The following is a 26,613-nucleotide window of genomic DNA, read 5'->3' on the forward strand; positions in this document are numbered from 1 at the left end:
TTGATAAGACCTGAATTTGTCAGCGCAGTTAAGGAGACAGAAAGGGGTTGTTGGTATTGAGTGCAGAAGAAATGGGTAATTAGCGGACGGCTGACTCAGGCCACTTGCAGCTTTGTGTGTCTGGGTAGGGATGGGAAAAACCGATGAAGCACATCTCCTCGAGTGTCATAAAGCCTTGCTTTATGGCCAGTTTGCGTAGCCTTGCAGATTAAGTTCAAAGAAAGGCGTCCGCTCTTTTCTCCATGCATCTTAAATCCTGTTTCTCCTCAGCTGGATCTGTAGATCAATTCTTTGGGCTGTGCTGAGATATCCCTGGTGTCAGCAGCTGTAGGGCAGCTACAGGAAGGATGGGGAGGAGTGGGTGTCTAAAAATACATTAATAAAGGGACAATTTCACCTCAGATTTAATAGTGCTCGCAGAGCAGCATGACTGTTCCACTCAAATTGCACTTTCCTTCACTCTGGAGTGGCTGTCTTCAGTGGCATAAGCATTAAAGCTGTTGGATCACAGTGGGCCACCATTGCAGCCTCCATAGGAAGATGCAACATATGCATGTGTTTTTGTGTATATAGTTTGCATGTGTGTATTTATTCATTGATATTAACTTTTTTTTTAAATGATTATTTTTATCCATCTTATTTTATTTATACATATTTGTAAATTTGCATCTTTTTTCTGTTTCTATGCTGCTGTGACGACTAAATTTCCCCACTGTGAGATTAATAAAGTCAAAGTCATTTAAAAGACAAGAAAATCACAGTCAATCAGTGGTTTGACTATGATTCATGCAATGAGCTTTTCCTCAGTAACTATGTCCAGCATTTATCTCAAGAGAGCAGCTCTACATGGAAATAAATGGGCTGGTGTCTGGAGATGGCACGCTTCCTTCCTCTGTGCAGAAACAAAGACCAATTTTAAATGGCATGGTACCTGCAGCTGTGTAATCTCCAACTATACTTCACTGCAGACAGAGCTGAATGATCCTGATATTATTCTTGTTTGGTTCAAAGTGTGTGCATTATGTGTTCTCTTGAGTCAAACAACACGTTACCACAAACACAACAACAGGGTTGAAATGTGGCTGAAAGACAAACCAAAACAGAAGGATTACAAGATAATAGACAGCAAATTTGTACCGTTCTCTGTTTTCAGCGCTGAAATTCAGGCACTTATCCACTTCCCTCTCAGGATTACGGAAATGAAAGAAAAAAATACATCAAACAAATGTCAGCAGTGTGGTAGACATGTATTACTTACATATGAATAATTTATTTTAAAAAGTCTAAAAAATATAAACAGTATAGTTACACTGACAAAAATGTCTAAACACATCCAGTACATAGCATTTGCACGCTTGTATTGCAACATTTAACCAGTCTTTACAGTATTTAAGTATTTACAGTGAAGACACAACAAATATATTCTCCTAGTCTTGACATCCTGAAAACAGAGCTGCTGTGAAGATATTTAACGATATGTGACATTTTAATCCTTTTCCAAAATGCATTAGCGACACTTTGAAGGAAAGCCCTGTAATTTCTATTCCTTTTCTTTCCTTTTTTCTTTCACAAATAAATCCTCCCCCCTCGAGTGTGTGTCAACTTCAGGAACATCCCCGTTTAAGGTCAGATTAACTCTGAAATGTTAACTGGACTCTGATGGTTTTGTTTTTTTTTTGCTATTTAAAGAGAGAATTAAAGCGTTGGTAGGCTTTTTTAAAATTTTTTTATCCTTGCATCGTTGTGCAAAATTCCATAATAACCTTTCAGCATATTGTAATTCAACTGGTTACAGAAAATGCAAGATTTATGCACCTCCTCCTAACTGTGTATTCAGCCTTTGGGATATCTAGCCCATGACGGAGACTTTTGGACAATCACGGGTCATTTTAGAAAGAGGGCGTTCCTATTGGCTGTCCAACAACTGCAGATACACGCGCACGTCCCATTAGATATTCAGCCTAATTCAAGAGCAGAAAATCAAGCACTGGCAACAACTGCCTACACTGCAAACCAAAACCAAAAAAGAGGAATATGGACTTGTCAGAACGCAATCAGGGTTGCAGGAAATAAATTCATCCCTGGACTTATCCGCTGGGAGCAGACTTCCTGCAGCACACTCTCATACGCACCCTGAATGACAGGCACACAGAGAAACTCCAATGCAGGAGCCCACCGAGAGATGTCCCGGTATTCCCAATGGCCAGTACACACCTGAACACGTTAAAACACTCAGTATCAATACTGGTGAAGTGTTTCAGAGATGACGAGAACTTCCTTGTTTGGTGGGAGGGGCTTAGGACCGAGAGGTGAGGAGGGCTGTATTGTCAAGTACTGGGTTTTTTTCTGCCTCTTCCAGAACTGCCTATGTCAGCTGTAAATGATTAAATAGACAGTTAATCCCATTAGGGTTCAGTGTCTTGTAGTTAAAGTCAAGAGGAGCATTCAGCACATAGCAGTACAGACTTTACTTTGGATCATAACTTTTTCGCCATCACACACACTTGAAATTTGGCACTTATATCTTTAACAAAACTTTAAAAAGTGAAAAAACAAGTGATATCAAATAATTTTAGGCATTGTTCAAAAGATAGATAGATTACATTCATTTTATCAGCATTTTCACAGACAGGAAACTCAGCATAAATGCATTAATAAATAAAAAACCTTTTTTTGTTTTTTACTTTAATAAAATCTACCATGTGACTGGTTAAAATGTCCTGTGTTCCACTAAACTATGTGACAGGTTTCGGAGTTCAGCTGCAGAGCGAACCTGCTTGTATCCCAGCAGAGCCAGAGTGTCATTACACAGATTCTGAACCGTTCTCACAATGTCAAAGCCCAGACGAAGCCTCCAGCTCTCTGCTGTTGCTCTGGAGTCTCTGGTTGTGGAGTACCTGTAGTTCCACTCAGATGGAGATGACACATTACTGTTGGTGTTCTTTGCGATCCACATCCTCACCCTGTCCTCCATCTCCAGCCCCACAAACCTGTAGATCTCGGTGGCTTTGTCCTTTGGGTCGAACGCCAAGTCCTCATACCGCACCAGCAGGTAGCGACCACGGAGCCACGCCGGTCTATGCAGGCCTGTTTCTGCAGAGGCCACCATGTCCTTACAGGTGCTGGTGATCTGCGACAGGTCCACGTACCGAGGCTGCCTTCCTGTTGCGTTCCATATTTTCCAAGCACGAAACTGATCTGAAAACGCCATCATGCGGGAGGCGAGGATGGCTCTAGGGTCTCTCACGAGGTGAACGATCTTCAGGTCCAGACGTGGATCTTCCGTCAGAGTGCGCAGGTCCCCCACCTCAGGGACCCGCACGGTCTTTATGGCTACATGTCCTCTCGACAGGCATGACATGGAGGCTAATGTGAGGTTCAAGGCCCCACACTTCTTGGGACACCAGGCTTCATCAGGTGGATCAGAGGCAGCTGCATCGACCCCTTCCAAGCACACAGGTGGAGAACAGAGGGCATGACTGGAGCTCCGCCGGAAGAAGGAGCTTGTGATGTGGTCCTGGGGCTCGGGGCGGATGTAATTCTCCATGAAGTGAAGATCACACATGTATAGATTGAGAAGCAGGTCCCTGTATGCTCCCAGGAGGGCCCGGTGGTCCAGGGTGCGACGCAGCCTGCTGCTGGAGTTGGTGAAGGCCTGCTGGACGTGGTAGAGAGGTTCAAACACATAGAAGATCCTGGGATGCTGGTTGAGGAGCTGCCCGGTGAAGGAGGAGCCGCTGCGCGTGGTGGCAAATAGTAGAATGTGCTTCTGAGGTGATTCAAAGGGCACCCAGCTGTCGTCGCACAAAGCTCTCCACCTGGAGTCTTGAGGTAAGAAAACATGAAACCATGAATTCATATTCTGTGTTACTGACATCACTTTAATAATTTTTTGGTTTTCACAATAAGCAGATCAGCTTTAAATAACTTGTTACATAACATGTTATTGCCTGTTTGTTTGTTTGTTTGTTTGAAGCTCTGGTAAAAGAAGAGTTATTTCACTTATTTCAGAAGAATGATTTCAGCTCATAAAAGTGAACTCGAGTCACTTCTTTAGTCCAGGAGAACTACCAATAAAGTTTAAATAATTTAGAGGGTAAACAGGCATGAGAAAGTTTCTTGACTGCCGGTGGTTACCGAGGGGGTTTATGAAATGGCGGATCTCTAAATATAGTGCAAATAGCTGACGTATAATTACTGCTGATGAGGAGTTGATTGCAGAGGGGATGTTACTTTTGTACACAGGAGCTCGTCGCTGGCAAGCTACATCTGCGCTATGAGAGGGGATTAATGGAGATAAATTGGAGGATAATTGTAAAATGAATCACGCATATTTCATTTCTCTATCCTCTCCACTTACAGGGAATTCCCTCGTTTAATGATCTCCTTTCCTTTTTCTTTTGCATCAGTAACAGCAGTGGTGCTGCAGTCTGATTCTTGATACTGTTTTTGCATGAGGATTTCTTCCAAAATGCTAAAATATAAATAGTATTATAAAGCAAGTGTTGTGAGTGTGTATGTGTGCCTGCTGGTTCAGTTCAACCAAATTAAGTTACTTATGTTATTTTTGCATTATATATCAGCATACAGACATGCCAACAAGTATACACATTTTAAGATTTAGTATAGTATGTGGGGTAATCTGAATTGTCCATCATGTTGTACCTCTGTGGTGTCTGGTCTGGCAGTGATAGGCTCCCTGACAGGGTCCAGACAGCGAGTCCCTCAGGGTTCGGATGGCCGTGTACTGGACCCCCAGAGACGCACATACCAGCAGCAGCACCGTCTTCCAGGAGCACTCCATCCTGCCCCCACCTCTGGCTCTACATCCTTCACGCTGACGCCGCCAGTGAGGCACAGAGACACACACAATGAGATTTCATTTTTCTACCTTCATGCATGTGCAGCTTCCACACATTTACACCTGCAGGTTTCTAATGATGGACTTCTGACCAGCGCCTGCGGGAGCAGTGGCTCAAAGGCACTTCAGCAGAAGAAGGTAAAGTACACGTTATAACATTTTCCTATCCAACTCTTTCTTTTAATAAATAAATAAGTTTAGTTAATAAAGGAATAGTTAAACATTTCTGGAAAAGCATATTCCTGCAAAGAAGATTGACACCCTTGTCAAATCTTTGCAGTAAATATGAAACGGCATAGACCGGATATGTGCTGAGCCAAAAAACATTTGAAACTCCCTGCACTAACGCTAAGCTAACTGAGTGCTGATTATAATTGAAAGAGTATTCAACAAAATGTAAAACTATTTCTTAAACGTATGCAGTGTTTCTTAAAAAAAAGGTCTGAAATGCGTTTTGTCTTCCCAGGGACAGAAAACAGACAGCAACTTTCAGTATTCCCAACATAAGTAGCTGAAATGCTCTGAATAAACAGTTTAAAGTTTTAGGATTTGTTTCCTTCAGGATGCACAGATTTGTTCAGCAGAAAATAAAAACCGACTCAAAGGTCAGGCCTTCACTGGAAAACGGTAACAGTAATGTCCCTGTCTACAATTGCTCAGCTAGTCGGGATACTGTGCACACTGTTGCATAATTGCATTTCATTTTTGCTTTCCTCACTTCTGGGTAATTAAGCCTCTAAGCTCAGTAGAGAGCTACATACCCAGATAAATATAGCTGTCGTCACATAGATGAGCAGAGAAGTTTCCTTTGTACACTTCCGAGTTCTTTGCCACTGGGCATGAAAGAGCAAAGGGAGATGTGATTTTCCAAATGGATTTGGAAAAAAAAAAAGGTGCTGCCAGCCATTTGTCCCTATGCACCATGCAGACTGATGGGAGGTAATCACACAAGATCCCTGGGCGCAAACTGTCTCTCCATCACTCAAAGTGGCTGTGCGGAGGCAATCATCATCAAAACCACAGGTAAATATACATGATATTACTGACAAAAATAAATATTGCCTTCCTGTTTGCTTCACTACTCTCTTTCTGCCACTCTGTCTCTCTCCAGTCTGCTTCTTGTTCATTAATGTTGTTTATGTGTCCCTGGCAGACTCATGTCCTCAGGAATGTATCACACTGAGCTTTTGATGTTCCATTAATCACAAACAGCGCCAAACCAAAGACATTTACTCTGTGGGTGAGGGGGAAAGAAATCGAGCTGACATCATGAGCCATTCTGTTTGAATATGGCTAAAAACAGCGAACGCAGAATAAACTCTTCAGGGGGAGAAACTTTGTTTCTTAGACTAGTTGCAGACAGGATGACGAAAACAGGGACTATTTGTGTCTTGTTACAGAACGACTTTAAAGCTGCTTCTCTGTTCGTTGAGGGACAGCAGAGACAGAGGAAAAGGCAGATAAATGTAATGACTGCATGAATGACTGCAGATAATATAAAACTTTGACTGAGCTTCTTACTATCTTTGACACCTAAACAAAAAAAAAAAAAAAAAAAAACAACAACTTGTGAACTTGACAGTGCTGCCATCCATTCCCCACATGTACTGCACAGCTGGCTGACCAAGGCACATCATATAATTCCTCAGCGACAGGTTTTGTTTTCCTTTCTAGTCATGATCAGAGCACAGAGCTCCTCTGCTACACACCCTGCTGCCCTCTGGAGAATGAAGACAGATGCTTCAATGGATTAAAGCAATTTGATTTGCAAGTCCTCCTTTCTCCCTGGCTTATAACTCCTCCCGCGTCGGGACTCACACCAGGAATAATAGACACTCTGTCAACAGCTGGAAGGGGACTGCAGGCTTCAGATGGTCTCGGCTTTTGTATCCCTCATACAATAACAGTGCTTACAAGAGATAAAAGCCGCAGGGACAGGCTCAACCTAAGATTACGCTGTGTGCTGCACGCTCCTCAGGCAGGTTTGAGTTGTAAATTCAGTGAGCACAGGCGTTGGTGCTACTGAGATACCACAGCTAGAAGCAGAAGTGTTAGTGTACGGTGCAAGAGAAGTAATGGCCTCTGTGGAAAATAAAGGCAACAAATGAGGTTGGAAGTTAGTGATGAAGATGGGACTAAGGGATTTGGGATGCAGGTGATTGAGGGATGTGACAGTGCCAAAGATTTTTCTATTAAGGCACCTCGGTGTGTTCACAGATCCTCTGAGTGAGGCTGTTTATTGGCAAAGCCTGGCGATCAATCCTGGAAAACACAGAGTTGAGAAACGGCAACACCAGAAGGAGTTTCAAGCCTCCAATTGGTCTTTCTCTCTCTGTTCTCCATTTCTCAACAAAAAACAAAAACAAAAAATCCTTTCACTTTCTCTCTATCAACCAACGCACACGCACACACAGAGCCACAGGCGGAGAGCTGAGTAGAGCACTGCAGCGCTCAGAGGAGATGCATCTGACCCCGGGCTACAGAGAGCTCCTGTGATAAGAGGGAAGATGAATCTTGTCCTACATGATTCCTCCAGCACACACACACACACAGTCAGAAAAGGCACTGAGAAGAGAGGAAAAAAAATTATCAAAAAGGTCAGCGCTACATCTGATCTTGTCTATGGTAAATATCAGGTGGTATTTCCTTTATAGGGTGCTGACTGGAGGATGTTCTCAATATATGGTTCAATAACAAACAGTGGAAACAAAGAGGGAGAGGGGTGTGGGTGCAGGTTGTTTAAATGTAAAATGAAAAGATAAATGAAAGGTGGAAATAATGTAAAGTTTACCAATGATAAAATGTGGATTAGGAGTAATAAGAGACCACTTATATCTACACGATACATGTTTGAGTGGGTTTAAGAGTGATAAAAAAAACAAAATTTACATCTGAAAACATGGACAACACAGCGTCATCGATTGGATGCAATTATAAACTCCGTCTAAAATGAAACCATACTTTAGAGTTATAATTTGATTAAAAAAAAAAAAAGTGTATTTTTTTTTCTAAATGAGTTGACAGATTTTCTACAAGAGTCCATGTGGAGTATTATAGTAAAAGAGCAGCTTATAAAGTAAGACCAGGTCAATATAAACTCACCGTTGAGTAGCTCAGACACGCTTTCAGTCGTTGTGGACAAATCGTTGTTATGTTTTATGATTTTAGTCCTCATGTCCTCACTATTTCTTACGCGATATCACACTTCACTCTCCGTGCGTAAATGTCACAACAACCGTTGAAACAAAAACAAACAAAAAAATAACCGTTTCCTTACCATCAACGTTCTCAATTAGATGGGATTTCTCCGGCCGGTCCAGTCCCGCACGCTGCATTTGAAAAAGTGTGTGTTTGTGTGTCCGTGTGTGTGTGTGTGTGTGTGTGTGTGTGAGTGAGTGTGTGACTGTGAGTGTGAGTGTGAGAGGCGGAGGGATCGAGCGGTGCCGCCGGTGTCCAGAGCCAAAGTGGATTCAGAGCTGGAGATGCGCCATGGATGGAGAGCGGAGAGAGGCTGAGCGGGGAGGCATGTCTCCCCCCTCCAGAGACCACACAGCCTACTGGAGCCGAGTCTCTAGATTGGATGCAAGATTGCCTTACCGTGCATTACGCTTTGATGCCGTAGGGTACGTTTCATTGCTTTTTGGAAATGCATGCGATCTTAAGAGGCAGTAACCTACACGGTGAGATACCATAACTCCAACTAAAATGTAACAGTGCCTCTGCCGCCATCTGTAATTTAATTGGCTTGCGGGTATAAGAGGACCAGATATTTCCCATACTTCATGGAGGCAGGCATCATCAGCTCCAGCCAGACATCAAAAATCACCTCAGCATCCCACCAGAATGTCATTCCTCCTCTGCTCTGCAGGGATTCTGGCTGTGGAGCACTGCACACAAACATACTTCTCCCGTGGGATTAGAGTGACACAATGACCTCTATTTTTACTCATTCCAGAGAGGATGACTGCTATCATCAGATGTCTCTCTCCTCACTCTGCTGCCAACCCCCTGGTGTGAAGGGATGGCAACCATATCATTGCCCGCGGGGGGTTACTGTGGGGTCAGATTTAGCCAGTGACAGCTCCATTACTCCGGGGAATGGAGATGGAATCTGTTTGCGATCTTTCTGATTTATCTCCCGCTGTGGCAGAGTCATGCTGGCTAAAGTGTGTCTTTACTTAACAGAGATCGGTGAAGTAATGTCGCTGTTTCTGCGGCAGCTCTCACGTGTATCCTCTGATGTCTTCTGTTGAACGAGCCGCTAAATCCTTAACCCTTAAACTTTCTATCAGTTGTTCCAACTTTTCTGCCCTCACCTAACCTGTGTTTAAACCTTTCAGGCAGTACAAGTGAACACACCAAAACAAAGGTAGGAAGAAATTATCTCAGTAAAGGGAACCGCAGGGGATGGAAATGTACCTACGCAGATACAGAACAAGCTTTTTCTGGTGCTACAGGGTTGAGACACATTAGCAGTCAAAGGTTTTACCTCACAAAGGACGACAAGCTGCCAAAAACACCCTGTGACTGATACAAAAGTGGCCTGTCCTCCACTTTCCCTACGCACTGATCCCTCCCTTTGCCTGCCTGCAGCATCGATTCCCCGACTCTGAGCAGCTGAACGCCCCCACAGCTTCTCAGTGAGATTTGAAACAGGCAATAAGAAAAAAGTTGAATGTTCTGTGAGTGAAAACTGAAATCTCCACGGGCCTCCCCGTTTAGCTATGCCCACACTTGTTCCACACCACATGCACATGCATACAGCGCATGAATCAGATGTGCACACACTTCCATTAAAGATTCAGAGTGCCCTCCGTTTTTCTTCTCCAGAACTCTCAGGCTCTTAACAAATGTTTCACCAATCTGCTCTCTTTGTTCTCAATGTCTCTTTCATTCACTCCCATATCTGATCTTTAACATGACAGCAGTATTTCATCATAAAGTGGATGGAAATGCTCAGTTAAAAGCTCTCCACTGTTGGGGATAACCCTGTCTCCTTAGCTCAGTGACTGCTTTTCTATATCTGGGCTTGCTCGGCAACTTCTGCACCTTACACTCCCTTTTAAAGACACAATCCATCAGTCAGGTTATCTGCCACTGAGCTTATCACAAGGGAAAGCAGGTCTCTCACAAAGTTTGCCTGTGATGGAAAGCACATTTATATACACTCCATCTCATTTGGGAGCGTGAAAAAACAGTCCCCTTATTCAGACTGTATGTGCAATAAGCAGGTGAAAAGAAATCTCATTCTACACCAGTATGCCAGCAGAGACAGCTAAATTTAATTCTGCAAACAACAAAAGGCACACCAGGAGGCTTTTCCTATTTCTCACTATAATTGCACTGGCAACATCTAAGAACTTTTCACTTGGAAAATAATAACACCATACAGGCACACAATTATTTCATTTGAAAGGGGAGTTTGACATTTAGGGAAAAACCTTAATTCATTTTCTTGCATAGAGTTAGATGAGAAGATGGATACCCAGTGACAGCCAACAGCTGGTTAGCTTACACACTCCGGTTTTAGCCTGACACTAAATAATTATGACACTAATGTGGAAACCACATATAAAGAAGCTGAACAGTCCAGTCAGACAACTCAAGGCAGTGTAGTGCTGCAGACATGGAAAGCAAGCCTCCAGTGACAGTGCTGGGCTCTGGGGTGGTTTCAGCATAGTGGCCAAACCGAATTGTTCATCACGAGATCTGCATCCGCCCAAAAAGGATTTGTCTCATACACAATAAGGAGCAGTAGCAGTAAAACAGGGGATTTTTTTTTTTTTTAATGAGCATTGAAAACTTAATGAAATGTCTCTGATCACAATCAGCCTGCCCCAAGTGAAGGAATGTAAGTATCTCGGGATTTTGTTTCCAAGGGAAGGTAGGATGGAGCGGGAGATTGACAGGCGGATCGGTGCAGTGTCAGCAGGAAAACCGGTGTTGTACTGGACTATTTTGGTGAAGAGGGAGCTGAAGCTTTGGATTTACCAGTCAATCTACGTTCCAACCCTCACCTTTGGTCATGAGCTTGGAGTAGTGACCAAAAGAGTGAGATTGTGGTTACAAGCAGTTGAAATGAGTTTCCTCTGCTGGCTGGCCGGGCTCCGCCTTAGAGATAGGGTAAGAAGCTCCGACATCCAGAGGGAGCTCAGGGTAGAGCCGCTGCGACTTCGCATCGAAAGTAGTCAGTTGAGATGGTTCAAGCATGTGAGTAGGATGCCTCCTGAGTGCCTTCCATAGGAGGTTATCTGGGCCCGTCTAACTAATAGGAGACCTTCGGGTAGACCCAGAACGCACTGGAGGGGTTATATATCTCATCTGGCCTGGAAGCGCCTTGGGATCCCCCAAGAGGACCTGGAAAATGTTGCTGGGGAGAGTGAAGTCTGGAATACCAGCTCTACCTACTGCCACAGTGACCCGACTGCAGATAAGCGATCAAAAATGGATGGATGAACTAGAATTTAATTCAGTTTAATAATGTTGAAAGTCTGTAGAAGTCTATAATTTTTGATTACCGCTGCCAAGGAGATTATGTTTTTGATGCAGCTTGTTTGTTTGTTTGTTTGTCTGTCTGTCTGTGTATAATGGCCTAAATTTCAATAATCTAATAGTGGAGGAGTGTAGCATGACCCTAAGAAGAACACATTTAATTTTTGGAGGAAATTTGAATTTTTCACTTTCATTTATATTGAGAGGGCATTTGGTCTACTAAATGCCATACAAATTAAAATCCAGCAGATGGGGGTAAAATTCAATAGTGATTTAAAAAACAAAAACAAAAAAAAACAACAGGCCATTCTAGAACTACAATGACTAAATGTCATAATCCACATTCACAGGTTTCAGTAATCCTCTGGGATACACATGTACTTGCTCAAACTCAAAGTACAATCTAGCAGTGCAGGTGTCAGATTGACATTTTCTTATGTTGTAGGGTACTTTGCTGTCATTTCTGCTTCAGATGACCCATTAGAGAGACCAATTTTTAAAATGTTCCCAACAACTCAGATGGTCGAGAGCAGAAGGTGCTTCAAAGCAGACTGGTGCACCCTTTGAGCTTGTGTACTCGAAGACCTGTCATGTGCCGTGTTGTTATGCCTTTAGACATTTTAGCCGACCAGAAACTTCAGAGACTGTTTTTTACTCATCCTGCAGCTTTAAAAACTGGAAAACATTTGACAGGGACACAACAGGCCATGTGAATGCAATTTTTCTACTGTAAAGCAGGTCAGCACTTCCTTAAGATCCACTGTGAAAAATAAGGGCTTGAGAAGTTTGGCTTTACTATTGAATTTTGAGTCAGGGTTTGAATCTATGTCAAATTTTTATAAAAAATGAAACAAGAAAAAAACTCATTACAAATATAGAATACAATAGAAATAATGTCAAGTGATCCATGTGAACTCACTGGTATGGTTTGACCATTGGGAGCAGCGGTGGACCAGAACTTTGATTGTGCACAAGGAATTGGTGCTGCTTGGGGGACTTTGTTACCTGTGAACCATAGACTCTATATAAGAATGGATGTCGCTACCATTTGTGTAAAGTGAAGCCAAGGCAGAAGTGCCATAAAGTGCAATACCACTGAGGCCCACTGGGAGTTGACTTCAAAAAGGCTCTGACGCAATAGACTCCCATTTAACTTTTCAGATTGAATACAAAGTTATTGTTTCCACAAATCATTATGGTGTCATTCATGTCAGATATTATCCCTCAAAAAGCAGCATGTTTGGGGACATGTTTGATTGACAGGCCTGTGGAGCAGTCAGTATACGTCAATGTAGGTTGCGGCTTGCACTGAACAAAGCCAGGCTAGTGGTCTATCTGTTTCCTGTCTTTATTTAAAGCTAAACTAACTGCCGTTTAACTTCATATTCAACTGACAGACACAATATCAGTCATTTCCATCTAACTGTCTGCCAGAATGAATAGAAAACATATTTTAAAAACTGTAAAACAATGTAATTTAATAATAAAATAATCTCAATATATACTTGGTTCTACTAGATATAGAGTTTCCCTTGCATAATATAAATTGACTGTTAATGGGGGTCATGATTGAATTCAACAATGCTGACCCCAATCAGACTTAGAGTCTAAGTTGGTTTGATTGCTTGTTATATTGAAGCTCGCAGAACCCGACCCAGCACGCCTCAGTTGTCACTAGACGGTGCCATCACCGGCTGCTTTCTCCGGAGACTCTAAAATTACAGAAGGAGCGGGCCGTCTTTATAAACTGAAGCTTTACAACAACATTTACCCAGCCACGGTGTTCCCGCCCTGCCAATTTTGCAAGGTTTGCAAAGCGTCGTTTATTAAATTTAGGGGGGACGGGATGCTCGTTGAGGTGCTCTGCCGGCAGAGTGAGAGAAATCCTCTGAGTGACACATGGGATGATGAGAGGAAGGGAGAATATGGGACATGAGGGATGAGGGATGAGAGAGACAGAAAAAGACAGATTACAGCAGTGAGGAAGAGCAGGAGGTGGAACGAGAAAGTTTACACACACCATCTGTGCATCAAAGGCGTGGCTGTGCTGGCTTCTGTTCACGATCCACGTCTGCCTGATTGTTTTTGAACGAGAGATCTCTTGAATATAGATGGTCTCATTTTCACTTCCCTGTCTGGCGAGCTCTACCATTTTTTTTAAATTTATTTCAGCTTTAATCTTACAGTACCTACCCATGACTGAACAAGTTGCGGTTTTGTTGTTGAATCCTGCTGTGTGCAAAAAATTCTGCAAAGACTTAAGTAATTACCTGCCGTACGGATACGGGAATGTCAACAACGTTGAATGAAATTGAAAGTTTTCTCCTGCCACCCATCAAGACTTTCACAGACAAATCTTGGACTTTTCACACACCAGAGGAGCCAATTAAATGACTAAGAATTCTCTAGTCTAACCAGTTGATCGCCCTGTTTTTTCTCAACTGACAAAATGCTCCCTAACACGATACATAAAGAGGTAGATGAAGTAAACTTTTCTTGTAAACACAACAGATTGAGCACAATTACTTGAGGGGATTTAAAAAAAATACAGTGATTGCTTGTGATACTTCTGCTCTCCAACAGTTTCATCACACAGAGGAGTTGAAGTTTTACAGTCTGACAGAGAGCGAGTATCACAGCAACTCAGCCTCACGCCCACTGGTTTCTAGGTTATAGACTTCAAATCAAATCTACTGAATGCCTTTGAGAGTTCCACAGGGAAGTCGGTTTTATTGAGAGCGTTTGATTGGTCCTGGTCTCGCTTGGAAAATAACATACATAAATTCCTACGTGGCTGTGATCCAACCAGACACCTCCACATGTCTGGATAGTGAACAGGCTGCTATTAGAAAAGAAAAGCCCCAAGTGGCTCATCTCCCTCCTGTCACTAACATATTTTTTTGTGTGTCTATTTTAGACTCGGAGGCCTCCCTCTGCCACCATTTTTCCCCGGCACTTTCGCTGTAAAACCAGCCCATCAGCAGTGCTCCCTGGTGCATAATTGGTGCCATTAGCACGAAGCATCGCACGCTCTCAGACACTGTGGCCAGACAGCATCAATAGTGAGGTACCCTGCTCTCTCTTTTTCTCTTTATCCCACCAACTGTTTCACACTCACAGGGCTCGCAGCCATCACATTTGTGGGAGTAATGGGCCTGGCAAATTACAGCAGATCGGGCCTCAGCAGGCTCAGCCCGGCAGCCACCAGGGAGCACTGAGCAGACGTGCTGATTCCACTGAACATGGCCTCCTGATCGGACAGAAAGAGCTTCCCTGGGAGGTTAGGTGGGTTGGAGGGAGGGATCATTGCTAACATCTGCCGGCTCTGGTTTTGTGGGTTGCATTGGTGAGAGAAAGGGACTTGTGTGTGCGGATGTTGGTGTGCGAGCCAGAGAAAACTTCAGATAATCTTCAAATTGGGAATTTAGTCACACGTCTCGGTGTGTTCAGAAGAATTTGAACGAGCCCAAGTGAGCACAAGAGACTATGAGTAGCAACTTGTCTAAACACAATTTCCTGGATGATTTCATTGATTATTTTTCAAACTTTAGTTCTGCTGTGTCACCGCGATGGCTCAGTTTGCTTAAACTCGAACACACAGGCAGCACAGACTGAGACAGACGTGCACTCGCAGCTCAAACACGCCCTCCCACACACACAGATGGTCTGAGAGATGCCTCGGCAATTAAGCTGATCCATTTAAAGTCTCTGACTGTAACAAGCCGAAGGAAGCATACTGCTGGATCTTGCTGTTCTCTGGGGCGTGCTGAATCCTCGGCGCTCTGTCGGCCCCCCCCCCGGGGCTTTTCTGTGTGTCCGAGCCTTTTCTTAATTACACCTGGGAGCACCAAACAGCTGCTCCTCTTCCACATCTGTCTCCATCAGTCAACCCTGTGAACGGAAAAGAAAAGAAAAGAAAGAAAACTGGCAAATATGGAAGACCTTAACCTACGCCTCCCTGCCCTCACGTTTTGGCTCATCTGATCCCGACGTGTTTCACAAGTAGAAACAAACTTAATTTCTCATTTCCCTCCTCCAGCAGACATGGCTCACGTCTTCCTGAGCGTATTCTTGGTCACAAATGACATTGCAAAGTTATTTTTAAAAACAAAGGTCATGGACAGAAGTTTCAAATTCCTCGTCTTATTAATTTATACTGTATACTTATAATTCAAAGCTACACCTTTCAAAAATGATGTGTTTCATAAAATAGTTTGATTTGTAGCCCATGTATTTTTAACATGTCTGATGCATTTTTTATAGAAGTGCTCCAACGAAGTGTTGCGGGCCTTGAGACAATGTTAGCAAAGAACACAGTGGAAAATCAAGACAAGAAAGGCTTCTGAATGATGTGAAAGTTGTCTTTATTTTTATGGGAATTATACCAGAAAATAATATCACAGATATGTTAACAATAACACTTCCAGAAAGTCCACCTCCTCGCTGCCACTGCGGTATCAGATATTGGACAAATTAAGAAAAAAAAAGGAAATAAAATTTCATGTTTTATTTATATAAAGCAGCTGAGCAAATATTTTCTTACCTCGAAACAATATTTCTTCTTTGAATGTATTGGTACCACCGTGGAACATAAATATTTATCGGGGCTCCAAAAGGTTAAGTGTGTGGGAGTAATATAATCTGGCAGCTGGAAATATTGCTGTGACACGACTTTGTTTTGCGAGATTCAAAGCTTCAAGTAAAGCGCCAGAGTTGCGAGAAGGCCTTAACATTCCCAACATCATTACAAATGTTTTTTAATGACTCTTTGTGCAAAAAGTATTTTTTAGCATAGTGAACACATTGATAAATATTAACTCATTTGAGAAATGTAAAGACTGCTCGAAATGACAAAACTGTATACCTATAGTGTTTTATGCCAGTTTGAAAGGTGATGTAATTTTCTGACCTGCACAGTTTACAGAGGATAAAAATCAGAAAACCACTATTTAGTAGATATACAACAGAAACAACAATCCTCTTTCCACTCAGTCATTTAAATATTGTAGCTTAGTTGCTGCCTCATCTGTTGCAGGCGTATCGTTTGACCTCTGCATGTTGAGAGTAATGCACAGTTGCGCTATTTTTTTTTTTTTTTTATTTTTTTATTTTATACACTTTATTAATTCCCGAGGGGAAATTTCTTCACTACAGCAGGGGGTCTCTCAGAGGGGAGATGCTGCAGCAGGCTGCCACTAGCGCGGCGCCAGGTAACCTGACCTGAGGTGCATGTTTCTATTAGAGGTGATGGGAGCTGTTTCATGATCACGGAGTCAGAAAAGGTTTCATGGTGTTTTTTTTGCCAAATTTTAAGGAATGGTTCAACAGTTAAGCACCAGCAGTTCAGGTCTAATCACCTTTTATATTAGTGTTCAGGGCTGAACTGTAGGCAGCGCAAAGGTGAAACCCCAATAGAAGATTATAGGGCCTAAGAGAAAAAAAGACCCATGTCAACCATTAGGGGATGCTATAATAAACGTGAACACATGGCAAAACATAAAATTCTGATCAAATTGGTGATTACTGTATTGCTTCCTAATTTTCTAATTCCAGAGACATCATGCTTTATTTCAAGTGGTAGAACAATTAACGAATTATTAGTTTTAGCCGCTGAGATTTTAAGGAGGCTGAAGAAATACCCTTAAAAAAATAATTTCATAACCCCTTTTTACTTTACAACATAGACAAGATTAACTTTTGAAGGTTCAATTAATTAAAACCTTACGGCAGAATTTATTGAGCAATAAACAAGACAGACAGGAGCTGTGCAGATTCTCTGTGTGCAGCAGGTTGAGGGAGTGACGCTAGAGTCCACTCAAAAATCTGGAAATGTCTTACTCATACAAAAAAGTGAATAAATCATGTTTTTTCTTGAGTTTTCTGTTGATTTATAGCCGAGTTTCCAAACTTACATGATAACCACGAAGAATAGTTTCCCCCTGTGAAACAATAGTGTTCGCGGCTACTCATACATTATTGATGCATGTTGTGAAGTGCGGTCAGGTAGTAAGAGGCGACCTGGTCCCAGTGTTACTGACATCCTGAGGGAGATCAGTGTTTCATTGGCCTCGTTGCAGAGGAGCTCGGGGCTTACAGCTTGACAACTGCTGCATATTAACTCTCAACACCTTATTGATTGAGCCGATTACCAAGGTCTAGTTTGAATAAGAGAATGAGACCAGCATTTGTTCTCTCATTTTTTAAGTTCTTCTAACGAAACAAATCCTGCTAAGATTACGTGATAATCATGAACCATTTTCCACATTGTGGTTTGAAAATATCTATTCAAATTCAGCTTGTTACAAACGAGACTTTGTTTGCTGTGCGTGACACACTGACTGTGGCAGCAGCTCCTGTTTTGTTAAAATATAAACTACACATACTGTATATTATAATTGTGTAATAAAATGCACAATTGAATCAATGGGAATGCAGTCATATAGTCAATAATATACATAATCATTTTATATAGTATATCTCATTTTGTGTTTCCCAAACAATAAACTGCAACATTGGATCAATACTGATATTTATTCTGCATCGGTGTGCTTCTAAACTTGTTCAGGAGCTACACATATTGATTCAAAAATGCAGGTTATGTTGTAGTGTTCAATGAGATGGCCTAAGGTATGTTTTAAATCAAGGATAGCAGAACTTGCAAACAGAAATCATGATATTTAAACATGGATGTGTCGATAAACACAGAAAAGGGTGTATACAGTCAATACAGTAAGATCTCCAGGTCTGAGGAATGCATTTAAAAAACATTTTTGACATGTGCAACATTTTAGCCTGCTTGTTGACCTTTTGCACAAAAAAAAAAAAAAAAAAATATATTGCATGTTTTCATGACAGTCACAATCAATCATTCCTCCAGTTAAACCCGCGGGGCAAAAGGCCAGTGTTTATTATTCAAAGCTGCACTGATATGTGATTATATAATTACAATAGAACAAACAGTTTTATATACAAGGTGAAAGGTGTCACTCAGTGATCCACCCAAATTATTCATTCAAACATTATTGACAGTTAATCCACTTCAACGAAGTGTTAAAAGTCACTGTTTTGATTTCAGCTTAAATGTTTTAGCTCACTCTCATTTGTTTCATTATTCTCATTTATGCAGCAGCACCCATTTCCAGTTTTAAAAAAATTCTCCAAAAACTGACTGACCACTTCCTGTTCAGCACCAAACAGCAGACAGACCAAGGTATTTAACTACTGAAAAGTAAGATAATCCCCACAGGTGTCAGTAAAGAACAAAACAGAGCAACAAGTAGTTAGACTTACATTAATCAGATAGCCATAAACATGACTTCAAATGAATGCTAAAGTTGCTATATGTCTGCTGGATGTGTAAATGGGCTACTGTGTGCTACCACATTGGCTTTACAGCTCATTGCACTGCCTCAAATAGCTAAAACAAGTAATATACCAATACAACTTAAAGATCAATCATAACCTAAATACTGTAAAATGATCAAGCTCTTAACTCACAAAGTTTAGGTAAGACAACGTGGTCAGTTATACTAACAAAACAAATCTGTGTTGCTAAACTTAACGTGAGCAGCAATATTCATCACTTTAGTGTGCAGCACAGTGAACGTGCCAGCGTCACCCTGATAACACTTTGTGCTGTTTGGATTCTTTGAGCTTCAGGTACTTTCTGATTGTTTCTCTCGGCCCGATTGGCACCAAACTGCCTGTTGACAGGTGAGCAGCCTGACTGGTTTTTAGTCATCATTTAATGTCACATTACAGCCATAACACATTTTCAAGCAACCAAATAACGTCAAGACATGGTGTCATCTTTTTGCTCTGCACGCATGTAGCATTAAAGGATGAGGAGAAACATCATATTTCTGAGAGGATTTTTATATTTTCAGTCACATGAAAAAGGGGTGACATTTTATATGATTCAACTTTATGAAATCCTATTCATTTTAAATGAATTTAAAAAAAATTCCCCTCGGGGATTAATAAAGTAACTACCTAACCTAACCTAACCTAACTTAACCTAACCTAACCTAACCTAACCTAACCTAACCTAACCTAACCTAACCTAACCTAATCCATGCTCATCAGCACCTGTAGAAGGATGGAGAAAGATGGCATAAAGCTGAAACTATAAACAGAACCGTTTTATAATGACCAACTGGTAAAAACAGTTACGGCTATGATATAAGGACAAATTTTACAGCACGTTAGGTGGATATTAAATGCCTCCAAGCTATTTTTTTTTTACAAAAGCTGTTAAGCAACTTCATTATTAAGAGTTAACCTTTCAGTATAACAGGCATCCTCATCCAGTTGGATGTTCGCTTGTACTCTGGAACGAGAATTGGCTCCTCTCTGCGTTGCCGAAACCCTTGCTCTCTTCTTTACTGCGATCACTGCGACCATCGCTCCGACCACCAGCAGCCCCACCAGTCCTCCCCCCACAGCATACGCAGTAATGTTATTGCCTGCTGGTGGCTCAGCTGTGGTGTAAATCTCTGGTGCAAAGGCCCTGAGATTTGAATCAGTACCTCTTCCTGGTTTGACTAAAACAGTCAAAGTGGTCTCCTTTTTAAAGATGCACTTCTGCGTGTCAGGCCAGTATTGGTCTTCACTGAATGCATCTTCTTCTGTCCTTTCTCCATCATATTCTTCCTCATAATCATCATCCTCCTCCATGAACACATTTTTTAATACGATGCACCAGTACTCGCCTCTATCTCTCATCTCCAGGTCAGAGATGGTCAAGGAGTAGCCATCCTCAGACAGAGTCAGTCTGCCCCTCAGAGCCTCGGGGATGGGAATGGGTTCATCATTTGAGTCATGGATGACTTCATACTGCCCTGATAGGTCACGGCGATGCCACTCCACTCTTTGGGAGCCATCTTTGCCAACACTGCACTCCAGCAATATTTCCCCACCTTCATCAACAACTCTTTCTTGCGATTCCTTTTTGGGGCACAGAAACAGAAAGTAAAGCATCTCAAGCGACGGGGAGATGCATGAATAGTGGCCTCTGTGTTCTTCAGAGATGGAAGAAATAACCAGTGAGAAGTCGGATTCATCACCTACTGATATGTACATTTGACTGTCTCTCATGCTGCTGCCATTGATTTTCCCCAGTGGTGTCTCCCATTCCTGGTCATTACCACCAGCAGAACAATTTAGAACCAATCTGTCCCCTTGAGAAGCAAAAATGTCCCTTCTTTCACTGTGGTCTGGTGGGTACATGTTTTGGAAACTAAGACAATGTGTACCTTTGATCACAAGACAGTAAAATTGCTGGTTCAAATTTAACAAGCTACTGTCAAGCACGAGCAGCGTCCCGCTGTGTTCGACCTTTACAGCCAGATTCTCCACCAGAGGCTCCAGTGAAACGTTGCTATCCAGGAAAAGCGTGGGCTTATAAAATGGATACATTTCCAGGTACCAGCGCACAGAGGTTCCCTCAAGACCAATGGAGCTGCTATTACACAGAAGCTCAGCCCTTCCGTCTTCCTTCCCAATGATCTCTTCAGAATCAACCTCCTCGTTGCACACTGAGAGCAGCTGTGTGTGCTGTTTGATTAGTGTCTGGTTCTGCCAGCATTCCCTCCTATAAATCCCAGAGTCCAAGTGTGTGAGGTGACTGATCTTCAGCCCAAGCAGGTGGAGGTCTTCGTTGATGTGGACACGACCCTGTAGATCTGCAGGGGGTGTGTTGGGGGTGAATTTGTTTGAAGAGTTGCCGAGCAGCTGGTCTCCCTCTGGAGCAGATCTATAAACAGCAATGTAATCCACACCGAAACAATACCCCATCTCGATGACACTCCCCTCTGACTTGAACACCAGCTCGGGCTCCTCACTGCAGACCTGGTGGAGCAGGAGCAAAAGCAGAAACTCCGTGAACCTGACGGAGGTCATGTTGTCGGTCTCTTCCAGGCCACTCTGGGAAGTGTGCTTACAGCAAGCCGGTTTTAATACATCCACCTTTATATGTACTTTTGTTCCGCCTCCAGCTAATATCAGTTTCCTCCTCTTTCACAGACCAACACAAACACCCTCTCAGCCGCAGAGTGACAAGCGTAAGACACACACACACACACACACACACACACACACACACACACACACACACACACACCCACACAGACAGACAAACATGCACGCACACGTTAAGTGACTCTATGAGTGACAGTAGCAGGTAGAAAGGCATTAAAGTCATTAAAAGCCTTTATTTAATCGTGACAAGCCTGAGACATCCAATAAGGCGAAACAAAAGCCAAGAGACAGCGTGTAAAAACAAAAAGTAGTGCTCCTGGTTGCACATTAACAGAGTTGATGTGTAGTTGGACAGGTTTCCCTGTGGGTGTGGTCAGTCACTCGCCAGACAGCAGTTAGAGGAAGTATGTTTATAAGAAAGTGTGCTTTCATGGGAATTCTGTGCAAGCAAGCTTGATTGCAAATGAATAAAGTGCATGTTTTCTGTACCATCATACTTTCTTTGAGTGCTCTGACTAATCCAAACTAAATCTAGATGTATTTGGTTATCACATGTCGCAGGTGATGTTTCTATTGCCTGGCAGCTGTAAATACCTGTATATTACTTCTTTTGTCGCTGTGAAACAATACAAGACATTCACTCGTCTGAACTGTGCTTTTTATCAGCTTTCTCAGTTTCACATAGTGTGATAATTTATTGAATGTGTCCTGTTGGACCTCATAATGTTGCACTTGGATCATAACAAATGTGTCTTTGCTCTCATATGATGTTTGTTTTTTTAAATACACAATATAGCAGAAGGCTGTTGAAGCTGTTAATACTGAACTGCTCAGTTTACTAATTGACAAGCTTAAACATTACCAGTGAGTCAACATGTCAAAATGGAACTTCACCTGCTATAACACACCCATGATTGTATACGTGTCATACTACTCTCGACTCCTTTGCTTTAAAAGCTGAGCGTCTTCCAGCTGATAAAATATGTGGCCTACAATGTATAGCAGAACATCTCTGTGTTGGTTTTATGTGGGGAAATTACACCAAGACAAGGAGTTGTCTGGCCAGTTTGATTAAAGATCAACGAAACTGATGGATTGTGGGGAGATTCACATCAGGTTTTGCTGATGAGGTGATAGAGTCCACATCAGGTGTAATTTCTCTGGACAAAGTTCGCTTCATGATGAGTCATAATTTATGTATTATGTCTGCAAGAGATCTGACAGCCTCTCTGTACAATGGCAGTTAGAAAAGCTTTTACTTTTCTTGTCCAGTTCATTTCTTTTATTTACATCATAATGCCAACATCTTGTCCCAAGCTCTCCATTTTGTTTCTCTTGTTGGTGGTGTTTTTCTCCAAGTTTTGAAGTTGCAACTTGTTTTCATCACGTTAATAAACACAACAAAATGAAAGTCCGTATTTGCCAATAACTTTCTGTTTTAAGTCTGGGCAAGTCAGACACCATCTACACATTTATCAGACCAGCTTGACAGGAGCCCACAGACACTCTGGATCCGCACTAGTTCAGTTTCTTTGTTTAATTTGGCTTGCACCTTTATCATATTGCTGTTTATGTTTTAAATTCCTCATTCCTGCTGAAACAAGAGAGTCATTGTAGCAAGAACAGGTATGTAGTGCTCGCATTGCTCAGACCCTTATTAGGAGCCTGAGAAACAGTTAGGAGGTTGACTGGAAATCAGGCACTGTCCTCGGCACATGTTTTGATTACAGCTTGAAAGAAAGTTGCTTCCCATGAAACTCCAGCAACCCAGTGGAGATGTTTTTCAAAATCAAATCTCTGTCTCTCTTTTCCGTGTCAATGCTTGGACACGATTTGTTGGAGAAGCACGAACTATCAATAACGACACTATCAGTGATCTCTAATGACCAGCTCAGTCCTGTCAACATACTGGGTATAAAAAAGGCGTATGATCTGTTTACTAGTACATAGACTATAATGAACCCACATACTCAGTCAGCAGCAGCAGCTACCGTGCTGCTGAGGGAACAGCTTGCAGAGCTGGTGATCAAGCATCATGATTAAGCACCAACTGCGAGAAAACTCTCCGTGTGTTCAGTCCAATTCAGCCCAGCGCTGATTACACTCATCAGGGCCCCGTATGCTGCAGGGTTTGGAGGCGCACCAACTGCTGTTTGAGATACAGATTTTTGCCAAAATTATTTAATTGCTGGACATATGGGCTGCAATAAAAAAAAAAGAAAAAAAAAGAAAACAACAGGAGCTTTGAAAAGGAGAGAGAAATTGGGGCAATAGCGGGGGCACATTATATCAAATAACCCATCTCTACGTTGACTTTTCAACACTCTGCCTATAAAATTATTTTTCTATTTCAGGGTCACATTAATTTATGGTTATGGTTATATTCCTCTTTGCAATACCTGTCACCGCCTCTGCGTGTCGCTATGGGGGCAAAAGACCCGACAGACAAGCTGCAGAAGAAGAAAACAGTTTCATAACAAAACGTCACATCATCTGACCGCTGCTAAAGGTAACTCGTTTTCGAGCACATGTTTTCCTGCAGTGGATTAAAACGGCACATATTTACACACCTCGGTAAATAATAAGTGATAGTTATAATGTTAAATCGCCAGGTTAAGTCAGTCGACGCGCTGCCAGGACTGCAGTTGAACTGCTCTTGTCTTGTCCAGGCGTTAACTGGTGAGCTAAATACCTGGCATGCAGACTTTTATTTTGAAATCCTTGAATAAATGTTCTCAGTGACACTTGAAAGATGTACAGATTTATTTACGGTGTAGAAATAACGTGCTTGATTTAACAACGAGCCACTCTCCAGCGTGTCAAATATCCAAGTTGGCTGGTGCTATTCCCCTATGAAACATCTGGCACCATCTGTGCAGGGTATGTTCTGCTCAGAAAACTGTTATGAATGCGTGGCCGCGATGATTGACGTGATCCAAACAAGCAGAAAGCAGCTGAGTCGAAGCCGGAGGATTAAGTTACAAAGTGCTTTTTAAGAGATTTAATCGCCTGTCAGAGAGACAGTACAGGTAGATGTCTTTACACTGGTAGGTGTTATGACAGAAAATACATAGTGGATGGCACATTTCTGTCACTTTTTTGTTGTTGTCATAGTTCATCCAAGAAGTACTTGCTGTGTTTGTTTGCTCAGATTTATCAGTGACAAGTCTACAGGAAGCTCCAGAAATATCCCCTTTCTCTGCATAATGTCAGGAGCACATTTTACTTGAATGAAATGTATATGGAGCAGAAACATTTAAAAAAAAAAAAAGTCAGTTTCATGTCCATGGTAGACTCCTGACCTCACACACAAGAGTTACTACAATGTAAGAATTGTTGGTGAATGTTTATTGGTGATTGCATGTTCAGGCTGTCTTTATTTGGTTTCCTCTGTTTACTTCAGAGGGGAACATTTTGTTTTGTCACTTACAGGATGTTCCCTACCATTAGGACACTTAAGTGCAGCACCCAGGGTTTTTCCACAGCTCCTAAGCCACCATGACTTCACTGTAAGCTTTGTTTTAGCTTTGGTGTTTATCACTTTTATGGCAGTGCATTTTTTTAAATAAATATTGTAATGATAGTAGTTCCAACATCACGTAAGAAATCCATAGTTTTTAGTCAAATAATTGCCCACTGCTTTTACAGCACCACAGCCCTCCAGAAACTGAGGGGAAATGCTGACCGCTGCAGTATCTTCTCCTCTTCCTCCTTCTCAGGTGATCAGCCTCAGGAATTTGCATTAATGTTGCGCTTGATCGCAACTTCACTGTGCCTGCGGTGCCAACATGTCGCAGCTCTACGGTCAAGCCTCAGGCCATGTGCGACGCTCAGCTCAGCAGAGAACCAGCAGACCGTGGCGGCTCTTTATGATCTCGCTGTGGACATCCAGAAGGTCCGGAAACTGAAGGGCTGGGTGCTGCATCAGTGTCCAGCCTACACGAAAGAGGTAGCTGACCTGCTGAAGGACATAGGAGCCTCGGGCCCCATCGTTGCTCGGATCTTAGCGGCACACCCTGAGGCCGTGCTCTGTAATCCGGAGCAGATGCAGACTCAGAGGGATCTGTGGATGTCTGTGTGTCCAAGCCAGAGAGACCTGGTTGGTATCATTGAGAAATTCCCAGCCTCCTTCTTCACCTCTTCGAGTCACCATGACAACCAGCGGAACAACATCGCCTACTTCCAGAGTTTAAACCTCAACAAACGGATCATCACCAAACTCATGGCCAGCGCTCCCCAGAGCTTCAGCCGGCCAGTAGAGCAGAACGAGGTGATGGTCCGCACCCTCCAGCAGGCCTACCAGGAACTCGGCGGCGAGGAGGCCAACATGAAGCTCTGGCTTCAGAAGCTGCTGAGTCAGAACCCGTTTGTTCTTCTCAAGCCTCCAGAGGTGCTGAGGCAGAACCTGCTGTTCCTGCGAGACAGGGGCTTCAGCACAGCAGAGCTCCTTCGCCTCCTCTCCAATCTGAGGGGCTTTGTCACTGAGCTGAACCCGGACAGCATGCATCGCACCCTGACCTACTCCCAGGACACCATCGGCTGCTCTGAGGCAGAGCTCCGGGGCATCATCCTCAAGTGCCCGGCTCTGCTTTACTACCCTGAATCTATTCTGGCGGAGCGCTTTGAGAGCCTCCTCAGCGTCGGGATCAGCATGTCTCAAATCACAGAGACTCCAAACGTCCTGGAGCTGACCACGCAGATAGTGAATTATCGCATCCAGCGACTCAAGACTCTTCGTTATGATGTGAGGACGGGTAGTCTGGACGTCCTCAACGGCACTAAGAAGGACTTTGAGATGAGCTGTGGAAAACTACAGCTGCACAGAGAGAGACCACTTTTTAACCCCGTTGCCCCTTTAAAAGTAGATGGCTGACATGTACAGACGAATGCAAGCACGAATTAAAACTGTAACTGGATTGGACTTTTTTCATGGTTATCTATATTTATACCTTGTGTCTGTGTGATTGCCAGCAGTTACTGTACGATCAGATATGTTTTTGTTCCTGCAGTTGAACCGGACACATTACAATGATGGCATTTGAGCTTGACGGTGAATGTTGTTTGTGAAGATGCCTTAAATTTCAAAACTGAACCCAGTCTTTTTGCAAGATTGAATCGGCGTTAAGACTGGCTTCTCTTTCTGCCTTTTTCTCGTGCTCAAAGTGGGATCACACTCTAAACTAAACACAAAAGGTGCAACGCAGACCGTTTTTCTTAACTCCCTTCCTGCTACCAAAATCTTCAACCTCAGGGGATGTGAAGTAATCAAAATCCAATTAACA

The 26,613-nt window shown here is 42.6% G+C and overlaps 3 protein-coding genes across 8 annotated transcripts; 1 reads left to right on the forward strand and 2 right to left on the reverse strand.

Annotated features, from left to right (window-relative positions):
* Positions 1–1,228: 1,228 nt before the first annotated feature.
* Positions 1,229–8,294, reverse strand: LOC138206090 (carbohydrate sulfotransferase 1). Of its 2 annotated transcripts, none has more exons than XM_069162581.1 (3): positions 8,139–8,294; positions 4,666–4,837; positions 1,229–3,825 (listed from the first exon to the last, which is right to left on the reverse strand). In XM_069162581.1, exons 1-3 carry the CDS (start codon positions 8,139–8,141, stop codon positions 2,711–2,713), a joined length of 1,290 nt encoding a protein of 429 aa, XP_069018682.1. In that variant the 5' UTR covers positions 8,142–8,294; the 3' UTR covers positions 1,229–2,710. The 2 variants fall into 2 exon arrangements, with proteins under 2 accessions (XP_069018682.1, XP_069018683.1); XM_069162582.1 differs by lacking the exon at positions 8,139–8,294 and adding an exon at positions 7,964–8,131.
* Positions 8,295–8,380: 86 nt separating this feature from the next.
* mterf2 (mitochondrial transcription termination factor 2) lies at positions 8,381–26,373 on the forward strand. 5 transcript variants are annotated; one of them, XM_069162585.1, is made up of 3 exons: positions 23,709–24,378; positions 24,764–24,840; positions 25,051–26,373. In XM_069162585.1, the coding sequence occupies exon 3, from the start codon at positions 25,077–25,079 to the stop codon at positions 26,202–26,204; it is 1,128 nt and encodes a 375-aa protein (XP_069018686.1). In that variant the 5' UTR covers positions 23,709–24,378; positions 24,764–24,840; positions 25,051–25,076; the 3' UTR covers positions 26,205–26,373. The 5 variants fall into 5 exon arrangements, 4 of the variants coding, with proteins under 4 accessions (XP_069018686.1, XP_069018685.1, XP_069018684.1 ...); XM_069162584.1 differs by having other exon boundaries at positions 23,709–24,010; XM_069162583.1 differs by having other exon boundaries at positions 23,709–23,840.
* LOC138206089 (uncharacterized) lies at positions 15,701–21,265 on the reverse strand. The gene is made up of 2 exons (XM_069162580.1): positions 19,376–21,265; positions 15,701–19,345 (listed from the first exon to the last, which is right to left on the reverse strand). Exon 1 carries the CDS (start codon positions 21,251–21,253, stop codon positions 19,607–19,609), a length of 1,647 nt encoding a protein of 548 aa, XP_069018681.1. The 5' UTR covers positions 21,254–21,265; the 3' UTR covers positions 15,701–19,345; positions 19,376–19,606.
* Positions 26,374–26,613: the final 240 nt, after the last annotated feature.

Source organism: Embiotoca jacksoni, unplaced genomic scaffold, assembly GCF_022577435.1.
Source record: "Embiotoca jacksoni isolate LCO1_2020_lvr unplaced genomic scaffold, fEmbJac1.0.p SCAF_3, whole genome shotgun sequence".
Classification (NCBI taxonomy): Eukaryota; Metazoa; Chordata; class Actinopteri; family Embiotocidae; genus Embiotoca; species Embiotoca jacksoni.

What these genes read in the sequence shown, in the direction of transcription:
- LOC138206090 (XM_069162581.1), bottom strand. An exon ending in CCAGACCAGACACCACAGAG is followed by an intron (nt 3,826 to 4,665) that starts GTACAACATGAT and finishes TCTTACCTCAAG; the next exon opens with ACTCCAGGTGGAGAGCTTTG.
- LOC138206089 (XM_069162580.1), bottom strand. Translation starts at nt 21,253, where the DNA reads ATGACCTCCGTCAGGTTCACGGAGTTTCTGCTTTTGCTCCTGCTCCAC.
- mterf2 (XM_069162585.1), top strand. Translation starts at nt 25,077, where the DNA reads ATGTTGCGCTTGATCGCAACTTCACTGTGCCTGCGGTGCCAACATGTC.